Source organism: Cibotium barometz, chromosome 24 (genome assembly GCF_041138505.1).
Source record: "Cibotium barometz isolate CiBa-2024 chromosome 24, ASM4113850v1, whole genome shotgun sequence".
Classification (NCBI taxonomy): domain Eukaryota; kingdom Viridiplantae; phylum Streptophyta; class Polypodiopsida; order Cyatheales; family Cibotiaceae; genus Cibotium; species Cibotium barometz.
This window is the reverse complement of record NC_141069.1, coordinates 40609552-40621409: the sequence shown is the minus strand read 5'-3', so window position 1 is coordinate 40621409 and position 11858 is coordinate 40609552. Positions and strand designations below refer to the sequence as shown.

Genomic DNA, 11858 nt, shown 5'->3' with positions numbered 1-11858 from the left:
ACGCTGTGCGACAAACCAAAGTAAAGCATCTATGCTGCCAGCATGGCCTCAGCACTATATCACAGGCCATTGGGGTGACGGCCCGACGGCCCCGGGGTTGTACCTCTTAGAGAGGGACACGTGTTATGGGTGGGTCCGCCTGTGGGCGCCGGAGGCCCGGGCTCGGGGCCCCTACGCCGCTTGGGTTTCCCTGGGTTAACGTTAACCAGAGTCTTGCGCTTTCTCAGGACCGGGCACGGTCGGGCATCCGGCGAGGGCAAAAGGGCAGCCCGCCCGATACATTCGCTGAGTAGGCCGCTCCATTTAGACAAATTACAATAATAGCATTATGCATTATTGCGCATCGAAGATCGATCTGGATTCTGCGGACAGGCCGCAGCATTCATCATCTCTCTCTCATCAATCATCGCGCCCGTCGGTACTGACTTCAGCGACTCTCAGGTGCTTGCACGGGCGCACTCAGATGTCCTCCGTCTTCAGACGAGTCCACGCAATCCTGACTGCAAAGTGTCCGGACTCCCAATAGGGAGTGGCTTTTCCACCTAGCCAGTGTCGTGATCTGCAGCTCCCACAGTGCACAGTGTACACCACTGCAAGCGGCAGTTCGGGTAGCTCGGGCTCCGTCGGGTCGACGACTCGTTGTTCACAGTTGTTAACTTGTGTAAAGTAGAACTTGGAAAGTGTGCAGTGTGAGTGGAATAGAAGGAGAAGGATCAAGGATCGCATCATCGCGCTATCATAGTTAGGCTAGAGTTGGGCGGTTTTGACAGGAGTCACGGCGCCGGCTTCTTTTCAAAAAACTGTGGTATGCAGAGGCTTGGCTTCGGGCGGTGCGCTCGCGTGGTGGGTGAGACAGCGTACGTGGGCGCCGAGGGAGCGTGAATGCAAGGTGGCCGTAAGAGGTAGCGTGCTAGAGTTTCTGCATCTGCATAGCATAGCGATCATAGCCTTGAGAGAGAGAAGCGTAGGCACCATGAAAGAGGCGGCTTTACAGTCTTTGCTTGCCGTTTTGCTCATACTGTCGGCGAAAATCGCCGTAGGAGACTACCCGGAAGACCTCCACGCCCTTCTCTCAATCAAACGCGGGTTGGATGACCCCGACGGCAGCCTGAATGACTGGCGCGCTGTGGTGGACGACAACGGAAACGGCACCTCCGTCTGCTCTTGGCGCGGCGTCAAATGCAACTCCTCATACGCTGTCATCGGTCTGGACCTCTCCAACCTGAACCTTTCCGGTATCATCTCTGATGCTATCCAGCAGCTCGCCAACCTCGCCAGCCTCAACATCTCCAACAACAACTTCAGCGGCGAGCTTCCCCTCTCCTTCACCAATCTCACCCGCCTCGGATTCCTCGACATTAGCCACAACTCCTTCAACGGTACCATCCCGCCGGGGTTCTTCCGTCTCAAGGCTCTCCTCAACTTCACGGCTTACAGCAACTCCTTTTCCGGCTCTCTGCCGGAAGAATTTGTCCACCTTCCGTCGCTCCAGCACTTCGACCTCGGCGGAAGCTACTTCACCGGCCCCATCCCTTCTGAATACGGCGCTCTTGCCTCTGTGCAGTACCTGGATCTCTCCGGCAACTTGCTCAATGGAACCATCCCCCCTCAGCTCGGCAGTTTGTCGTCCGTCCGTTTGCTCAAGATCGGCTGGAACCAGTTCAGCGGCGGGATTCCGCCGGAGTTCGGCAATCTGTCTGCCACTCTGGAATGCCTCGACCTTGCCGGTGCACAGCTCTCCGGCAGCATCCCCCGCGAGCTCGGCAAGCTTTCACGTCTCGACACCCTCTTCCTCTACCAAAACACGTTTTCTGGCAGCATTCCGGCAGAGCTAGGCAACATTTCTGCGTTAATGTCGCTGGACCTCTCTCAGAACATGTTCACAGGAGAGGTTCCGTCGACGCTGGCCAACTTGCACAACCTCACTCTACTAAGCTTAATGTACAACAAGCTCAGCGGTGAGATCCCGCCAGCCATTGCCGATTTGCCGTATCTCATGACGTTTCTCATTTGGAACAACTCATTTTCCGGCAACCTCCCCCAGCAACTGGGCCGTGTCGCCCCTTTGCTCTGGTTCGATGCCTCAGCAAATCAGTTTTCTGGGCCAATCCCACCGAACCTATGCGCCGGTGGCAAGCTTTTCAAGCTCATGCTCTTCTCCAACTCCTTTTGTGGCCCGATTCCCGACAGCTTAGCCCGCTGTCAATCGCTCTGGCGCCTGCGGATTGAGGACAATCAGCTCAATGGCACAATTCCGGCAGGCTTCGGCGCACTGAAAAACTTCACATACCTGGACGTTTCACACAATCGGTTGTCCGGCCCACTTCCGGCAGACCTTTTGATGGCACCTGTGCTTCAGAATCTTGACGTGTCATTCAACCCCCTGAGCTGCAGCTTCCCTGGGGCAATATGGAAGATGAAGAGCTTGCAGAAGCTCTATGCATCGTCATGCAACCTTGCCGGAGAAATTTCTGACGTTGGCGAATGCCCTCCTCTCATCACGCTGGATCTTTCCGGCAATCTACTTGCCGGAAACATATCATCAGGCCTAGGACTTTGCCAGAAGCTCATTCTGCTGAACCTTACTAGCAATAAGCTGAGTGGTCCTATACCCAGTGAGCTTGCAAGTCTCCCTGTTTTGTCCACCTTGGATCTCTCTCACAACTCTATAACTGGCCCAATCCCATCAAATTTTCAAAATGCAACAGCTTTAGAGGTTTTAGATGTCTCATACAACAACCTGTCCGGCTTAGTGCCTTCTTCAGGTCTCTTTAAGATAATTAACCCAAGCATGCTGGCTAGCAACAAGGGCCTATGTGGTGGAGTTTTGGGTGCTTGTGCTAATCCAGAAATGGCAACCCCTCATCATGGGTCCAGCAAGAAGGGCCTTGGCCTCATGGCATGGCTTGTTGGGGCCATCTTTGCCATGACATTCGTGATTCTAATGGCTGGGTTCCAATTTTTCTATAGGCAATATAGATGGTATATATGCAGCAAGCTGCTGCGGCAAGTCGAAGGGGAAGAGGATGGGTGGAAGCTCACAGCATTTCAAAGGTTAAACTTTACAGCAGATGATATCGTGCAGTGCTTGACTACAAACAACATCATAGGCATGGGTGCAGCAGGGACAGTGTATAGGGCCAATGTGCCAAGTGGTGAGGTGGTGGCTGTGAAGAAGCTATGGAGGAGCCAGAAAGAGGTAAAAGAGCAACACATTCTGGGTGAAGTAGATGTGCTGGGGAGTGTAAGGCATAGAAATATAGTCAGATTGTTGGGGTGCTGCTCAAGCAACGAAACAACTCTTCTTCTTTATGAGTACATGCCTAATGGGAGCTTGGGTGATCTGCTCCATGGCAACAAAGAAGCCAACGTTCTGGCTGATTGGATGACAAGGTACAAGATCGCAATGGGTGTGGCTCAAGGCCTATGCTATCTGCATCACGATTGCTTTCCAGTTGTTGTGCACAGGGATGTGAAGTCCAACAATATACTGCTGGATTCAAACATGGAAGCCCGGGTGGCCGACTTTGGAGTCGCCAAGCTGATAGAGGCCACGGAGTCCATGTCTGTGATTGCAGGCTCGTATGGATATATCGCACCAGGTAACAAAATTATGTGCCTTAACGCAATTTTACTTTAAGAGGAGACTTAATGCACAGTGTTATATTTTACCAGGTAATAATGGACGTTGCAATTAGTAAGGGATTGATTGTGTTTAATATGATGTGAGGAGATAGACTGAGGCATATAAGTTTGTGTTGCAGAGTATGCATACACAATGCAAGTGGATGAGAAGAGCGACATATACAGCTTTGGAGTGGTGCTGCTGGAGCTGTTGACGGGGAAGAGGCCGATAGAGCCCGGGTTTGGGGAGTCGGTGAACATAGTGGAGTGGGTGAGAGAGAAGGTGGAGACGAGCGAGGGGGTGGCGGAGGTTCTGGATGGCAGCATAGGGGCTTCTCTAAGCTGGGTGAGGGAGGAGATGACCCTGGTGCTGAGGGTGGCCCTTCTGTGCACTAGCAAGGCCCCCATCGACCGCCCCTCCATGCGAGACGTCGTAACCATGCTCTCCGAAGCCAAGCCCCGCCGTAAGAGCATCCACGACGCTTCTAGCCACCCCTAATTGTAAAAACCCTTTTTTTTTCTCTTCAGCTACCCACCCTTGATTGCCCCTTAACCCTCGCATAGTTTTAGAGCTCCTCTTGTGGACTAAGTGGAAACTTTGGAGTTGGAGCATGGAAGGGTTTTCAATGTTATCATTACCTTGCTTGATTAATAGCATTGAAGACTTCATTCACTCAATTCCCTCCCTCAACCTCCTCGTCCCATGTCGGTTCTTTTCTTACAATCAAAAACTCAAGGCACATCACAAGTATGTCCTTGGTATCCTCAATGATTGGTGCCCTCAATGCATCCATCCTGTATAAAAATGTTGCTTTAGATCATCTAGTGTCTTTGATTACTAAAAGGGAGGGGCTATATTGCCTTGCCAAGGCATCTAAGTTTCAACTTTTGAATTTGATGGTGCTATTCAATTGCAACAGCTAAGTTATCTTCATTTGAAGCAAGGTATATATCAATGTAGTTAAGGCTACTAATAGTGAATGTTATTGTTTCTTCTTATAAATGGTAATATATAATATGGTACCCTTTGAGCACTTAAGTGCACATTCACAGTCACACTTTCTTTGACTTTCTATGGGAGCACATCCCGCTTTCCTTGAAACAAAACTTTGAATTTTGTAATAGGGTAATCAAGTCCTTTTCAATGTCATCGTAATCACCTCGTTACATGACACTAAATACTTTGAATTTCTTGCTCATGATGATTTCTTTGTCCCCAGATCATCAATTTTCGTCTTCATTTGGTCCTCCATGGTCATTGGCGACTTGTGCAAAAATGGAAAAAAAAAATCATTAGTGCTTGGCATCTTCCAATTTGATTATTGTGGCAACATCTAGTCTTTTATACATATTTGTTATGTTTGTAAAGGCATTGTAATATTAGCTACTTGAATCTAATGAAGTTTTACTGGTCTTCAAGATATAATTGTTTTCCAATTGCAATAACAAACCTCACAAGGTTACTAAAAGATTACTTGAACAAAACATTCATAGCCATTTCTTCACCAAATAATAGTATGTTTTTTGTCACTTCAGTTATTAAATACCAAGTCCTTTAGTGTTTGGCATATTCTTATTGAATATATAAAGAGTTGCATTTTAAATTTGTTATATTACAAGCACGATTCTAAACAAATTTAAATGACATCCAGTTTATCTTTTAATGTATGATTTAAAGAAAAGATTTTGCATATGAAAATGCATCAAATGTAAAAAACTAGCCAAGGTTTCCATATGATATTGCATTAAATGCATATGAACTAGCCAACATGTATATCAGAGAAAATGTTTATGTATTAAATGTATATTTAATTGTGGCAATGATTCTAGTTAGATTTTTGTGTTTTGTAAAAGGACTTGATTATATGCTTTCAATTGAAATAACAAAATGGTAAACATATAGAGAAAGAATCTTTGAAAGAGAGGACTCAATGTTTTATTTTTAGTAGTATCATTAGTGAAATGAAGTGTCATGTACTTTTGGATGTGCAGAAAGTTGCAAAACTTTGTTAGTTAAATTCTTGAGTCATTAAGGTTTTCACGCAATAAAAAATTTCACTCATTCTCATCAATCTGCTTTGAGTATTGTGCTTTCATATATCTCTCCTTGTTGCATCTATGTGTGTGATACTACCTTGATGTCTCCACTCTACTAGTTGGTATCATAGTAGGTTCTCTTGGCCCTCATCCCCTTGTCATCGTCTCCTTGAGCTTCTCTTTTAATTGTCTTAGATTGAGCTATCCTCTTAGGTGGAGAAGGTATATCTTATAGTGTATTGTTAACTATGTTAACATAGTTGTGCGTTTCAAAGCATTTCGGACATGTTTCAAGGCTCGTTAGCATGTTGTAAAGTTTTTGCAGACATCTCGAGGGAGTGCCAGTTTGAATTGCTTTTGTTGAATTTTTGGTTTACTGTAGTACAGCAGTAGCATTTGGTGTGTGCACAGAGACAGGGCTCTTGACATCTTCCACATCACATCTTCAAGATTATCTTCAACAGCTTCAACAATATCATCAACATTATCATTGATCATTACATTCTTGCTAAGTATCATTTCCACACTCTACACTCTGTAATTTTTCATACACTTTGAAGGTTTCCTTCATCATCGTCAATAATCTACTGGACAACCATCTTGGTTGTATTTAGTGGGACATTCGCAGTACTTATAGGTAGCTTTGGATATTTGTATTATGTGTCAAAAATTAGTTATTTGTAGGCGGAAATGGCAAACAGTGATGTATTTGGGATGCTTTATTGCTGCTGAGGATAAGCTTGATAGAACCAACTACATGTTGTGGTCTTATATGATACACCATATATTGCTTTGGAATGTTTTTATTGACATTAAGGCACATCTTGTCTCAATAGCACAACAACATAGTACATGTATTTTAGATGGTAAAATGAGCTCTCATGTAACCGTGGCATCCGCCTCTACGCCTCCAACAACATAGTACATGTACTCTGGATGGTGAAACAAGCTTTGATGTTATTGTGACATTCGCTTTCACACCTCCCATAATGAAACAAGCTAGGTGGGATGGAAGGGATGCACATGCACATACTTTGGCGGCTCTTTCAATGAGAAGGAGTATTATTCCTCATATTTTCACATGTAAAATTATGTAGCATGCTTGGATACGCTTATTGGTATGCTTTACCAAGTGCGTAATGAGACACGAATTGCCTACTTGCATAAGAAGTTAGATTCCAAGCATATGAATAAGGGAGATTTAATGGATGAGTTTCTCACAAAGGATTAAAGATCTCAGGGAGAAGCTTGCATGTATTGATGAGGCCTATCGGAACAGTTCTTTGGTGTCTACTATTCTCATAGATCTACCAGATTTATACTAGGGTTGCATCTACACTTCGGCTCATGATGAAGGGTAATCCCAATGCCCTTACTTTTGATGAGTTGGTTATAGTGCTCTTGCAAGAAGAGAAATCTTGACAAAATCGAATTAGTATGCCTGTGGGAGATCAAGTATTTACTACTAGTTAAAAAGGTAAAGGCAAAGCCTTTGCTCAGAGTGGCTACCTTATTCTTGTATGGATCATGGTCTCATACTAGTATATGCAATGAAGATGAACCTATTTCCTTTGAAGAAGTATAGGAAAATGATCATTGGATGTAGGCCATGCAAGATGAGTATGACTCAATCCTTAAAAATGACACTTAGTATTTAGCAAATTTACCTTCTGGTAAAAAGGTCATTAGCATGAACTAGGTTTATAAACTTAAGCATAAAGCTGATGGTAGAGTTGTGATCTCTCTACGAGGCAAGGCTTATTGCAAAGGGTTATGCAGATTATGATGAAACCTTTGCATCTACATTTCGTGTATAACTACAATCAGGTGTATTATTGCATTGGCAGCGCATCATGGTTGGAAAGGAATCTAAAGTATACACGTTAGGAAAAGCCTTATGTGGCCTTAAGCCAACTTCTAGAGCATGGTATGAGAAGATTATAAATGCATATTTGGTTGCCAATGGTTGGAGTAAAGATTGGTTTTTGGTCATCATTTTATATATTGATTACGTGTTTCTCACAGGCCCTAATGAGGGAAGTTTTTAGCCTTGAAGCTTGAATTAGATGTGTTAATTGATGTACCAGATTTGGGCTCATTACATTATTATTTAGAAATATAGTTTATGGAGCATGATGATGGTGTTATCATGATGTAGTCAAAGTACGTACATAGGTTGCTTACATGGTTTGGTCTTTAAGACTATAAGCATGTTGATAGGCTTAGTCTCGAGAGGATGCAAATGATTCATTTGATGTATCACTTTATCAATAGGCTATTGGGTGCCTCATCTATCTATGTAATACGAGGACATCAGTTTGGGGTCTCCCAACAATTGAGCAAGTTTATGTAGACCCGGAAGTAAGCATTGGCAAAGCTGCTAAGCGAGTATTCACATGCTTATAGGGCACTTAGTCTCCTTGGTCTATTCTATGCTAAGGGGGGCGATATTCAGCTATATGATTTCTTATTCTAATTGGGCTAGATGTTATGACACGCGAGTGTCCACTAGTGGCGTTTACTTTCATTTTGGTGATTCATGTATATCATGGCTCAGCAAGAAGCAACACATAGTGGCCACTTTGAGCTGTGAAGCTAAGTATAGGGTAGCTTTTATAGCGTCTGTGTGTATGGCTCAGACTCCTTTTGGAAGACCTTGGTGTTAAACAATAGCCCTCCACCTCCATCTTCATTGACATGCAAAGTGCATTAGCTGTTTTGCAAGGAACCCAGTGTTTCATGCTCACACAAAGCACATTGAGGTGCATTATCATTATATTAGGGAGGGGCTCATTGTAGGAGAGATGAGCCTTGCTTATTTGTCTACACATGAAAATGTGGTAGATATGTTCGCGAAGTCTCTCTCACAAGACAAGTTTAAATCGTAAAGCTTTGGGCTCATTGCCATTTGGGGATTGATCCCTATATATGTGACTATATGGGAGTTTATATCCATTTATATGGTAGTGGATGTAGGCTAAAACCGGGTTGGGGTAGTTTTTCCCTCTTTAGGAGGTTTTTTCCCTTGAGCATATGCACACACTCTTATGAGTGTGTAAGTGACCTTATCATATCACTTCACTTGTACTTCACTCATTCTCATCAATCTACTTTGGGTGTTATGCTTCCATCTCTCTCTCATTGTGCTTTCTACATCTATATGTGTGTTGCTACCTTGATCTCTACTCCAATAAGCCTCACGCTTCATTCCTCGTCGTCCACTGACATCCTCACCTCCTAAGCACCTAACCTCTTTCCCAATCTTCTGGACCTTAACGTTGACACAACCTCTTCCACCCTTCGCGTTGCCACACACCGAGTAGTCTCAACAAGTATGCCACACCTTCTGTCTTCTATCTTATGCCAACACAATAGTTATCTTCTGGCTTGAGAGAGACATAAAGACAGAGAGAACTTGCAAACTCAAACCTACATTGGGTGTGCTCATGAGAGAGGGAGAGAAAAATGGTTCCTTTTAAGAGAGCACACATAATTTGACTATTCCCCTCCTTTCAATCTACAGTTAGAGAGAGAGAGAGAGAGAGAGAGAGAGAGAGAGAGAGAGAGAGAGAGAGAGAGAGAGAGAGAGAGAGAGAGAGCTCCTTGCAAACTCAAACCTACATTGGGTGTGCTCACGAGAGAGGGAGAGAAAAATGGTTCCTTTTAAAAAGAGTGCACATAGTTTGACTATTCCCCTCCTTTCAATCTACAGTTAGAGAGAGAGAGAGAGAGAGAGAGAGAGAGAGAGAGAGAGAGAGAGAGAGAGAGAGAGAGAGAGAGAGAGAGAGAGAGAGAGAGCTCCTTGTCACCACACTGCCATGCTTCAAGATGTGGCTTGTGGGGTGGGGGGGCATAGAGAGACAAAGAGAGAGCACCTAGTCCATCTCACACCACCGTGCTTCAAGACATTGTGGCTCATGGGGGTGGACAAAGAGATCCTCCTTAACGTAGACATCTCAATAGAGGTTTTTCTTCTTGAGATTCACCCTCATGGTATGCCTACCCCCTCTCTATGCCCTAGTTGCATTCGCATGGATGGGTGGTGCGTAGGTTGCCAAAGAGACAGAGAGCATGGTCCAACCTAAGGGAGAGAGAGAAGGGGGGGGAGGGGGGCTAAGCCATGACCAGAGTAAGGGGGTGTGAGAAGCCACGACACAAAATTTATCCTTCCCACCGAGCCAACACCTAGATGCAAGTAGGGATGGTAGAGGGGATATGTCAAGAGACAGAGTGCCCTGATTATTTGAGATAGGGAGACGGATCCTTTGTGTGGACTATGAAAGAGAAAAGACTCGCAAGTCTATGCATTGACATTTATTCTAAGGCACACATGCATAATTTAAAAAACAAGGCACATTTTCATCAATTCCCAAGACACATGCATGTAAAAAGTGATTTTCTTGAATTTATCTTTTTTTCCTAGGAGAGTCCGAGAGAGAGAGAGAGAGAGAGAGAGAGAGAGAGAGAGAGAGAGAGAGAGAGAGAGAGAGAGAGAGAGAGTCCATAGAATCTAGAGAGCTAGAGAGTGTGTTTCTCTCGAGTTTCTAGAGAGAGTCGAGAGAGAGAGAGAGAGAGAGAGAGAGAGAGAGAGAGAGAGAGAGACTCTCTCTCTCTCTCTCTCTCTCTCTCTCTCTCTCTCTCTCTCTCTCTCTCTCTCTTTCTCTCTCTCTCTCTTTGTTGGCATTATTTCTAGCATAGTGTTTCACTGTCTTTTGGAGACTTGCCTATCATCCTATAAAATTTCATTTAACACCAATTTAAAATAGAAAGAATCACCCGCTTATTAATGTGACAAAAGTTCCACACAGTGTGGTGTACATGAGATGAGAGAGAGTGCCTTCATATTGATTAAGTACTTGAAGGTGAAATTACATTAAATCCAATTTATTTTGAGCATTTTGTTATTGTTAAAATATTGATTTGCACATTTATGAAGAAGTATTGAATCCCTTGTTTGGTTGTTAAGGTTACAAGCTTGGACTTAACTTTGAGGAGTTGACAAAGTTGCGTGATACGACTAGTTTTATGGTGCAATTACATTAAATCCAAATTATTTTGAGTATTGTGTGTTGAGATATCAAGCTCGTCTAGTGAGGCAGTGGACACTGATGACCCGCCTGGGGGATAGGCCCCACACTTACACCACTGGCATGGTTGGTGAGATCATGGGTGATATGCGGCCAGTGGGATGACACGCTGTGTGACAGCCATTCTAGAGACTGGCATAGTTATAGCGCCAGCTCATTTAGTTGGGTTCACACTATAGAGAACCCTCGTATGTATTGGTTGAGTACCTTTCATACTATGTGTATTATCTTTGTATATGGTGTGTTGAGTGTTGAGTGAAGGAGAAGAAGATTTTCAGCCTCTCACCTTGTGTGTTCTCTATTAGGGTTTTGTGAGTGTGTGTGTGCTTACAAGAGCTCAAGCTCTCTTCCCCCCTGTATCTTTTCATGGTATCAGAGCCTGGTTCATGCTAAGGGCTGAGCTGCAAGCAAGAGAACCACAGGAAGTGGTACAAGGGTAAGAGCTTCAACTACTCTTCCCTATTTGTGTTGGTGACTACACCCTTGTCGGGAGCTCTACGGGAGGCACTGGCAAATGATCTTTGATTGAGGAGCTTTCTTCACGGGAGTAAAGCTATAGGGCAACTATTTTGTCCTATCGGACAGGAATTTTCTAGGCCGAAAACGCGTTTCGGGCGCGTCTGGACCTCCGTTTTTCAGAAAGCAGGCGATTTCGAGTGCTGCGGGGATAAGTCATCGATTCTCTGCAGAAATCTATTTTAAGAACTGTAGGAAGACAGATTGGCTATGCAGACACTGTGGGTGCTGTGCAAAGAGGTCAACAGTTGCCATTGGGTGTATGTATGCATATTGAAGTCACTGGTTGTGACATTTGAGAGTACTACAGTACCGCTGTAGAAAATACAGCAGTTTGTGAAGGACAAACGAGAGTGCTATTTCTGGTAAATTTGTCTGTCTGGCAAGATGTCAAATGATGGCATAACTCAGATTGTGGCTGAGAAGCTTGATAAGAATAACTTCCATGCTTGGAGGTTCAGGTTGACGAATTTTCTGACGGGAAAGGGCTATTGGGACTACATAGAAGGTGAGCATGAAGAGACACCGGAGATACCGGACATAAATCCAACTGCTGTGCAGATGTGAAAGAGTTTAAAGACTGGAACCAAGGAG

General features: G+C 44.4%; 1 protein-coding gene across 1 annotated transcript; it reads left to right on the top strand.

Annotated features, from left to right (window-relative positions):
* Positions 1 to 492: 492 nt before the first annotated feature.
* On the top strand, positions 493 to 4541 carry LOC147625296 (uncharacterized). Its single transcript, XM_086818621.1, has 2 exons — positions 493 to 3602; positions 3765 to 4541. The coding sequence occupies exons 1-2, from the start codon at positions 974 to 976 to the stop codon at positions 4121 to 4123; spliced, it is 2988 nt and encodes a 995-aa protein (XP_086674747.1). The 5' UTR covers positions 493 to 973; the 3' UTR covers positions 4124 to 4541.
* The last annotated feature ends 7317 nt before the right edge of the window (positions 4542 to 11858 follow it).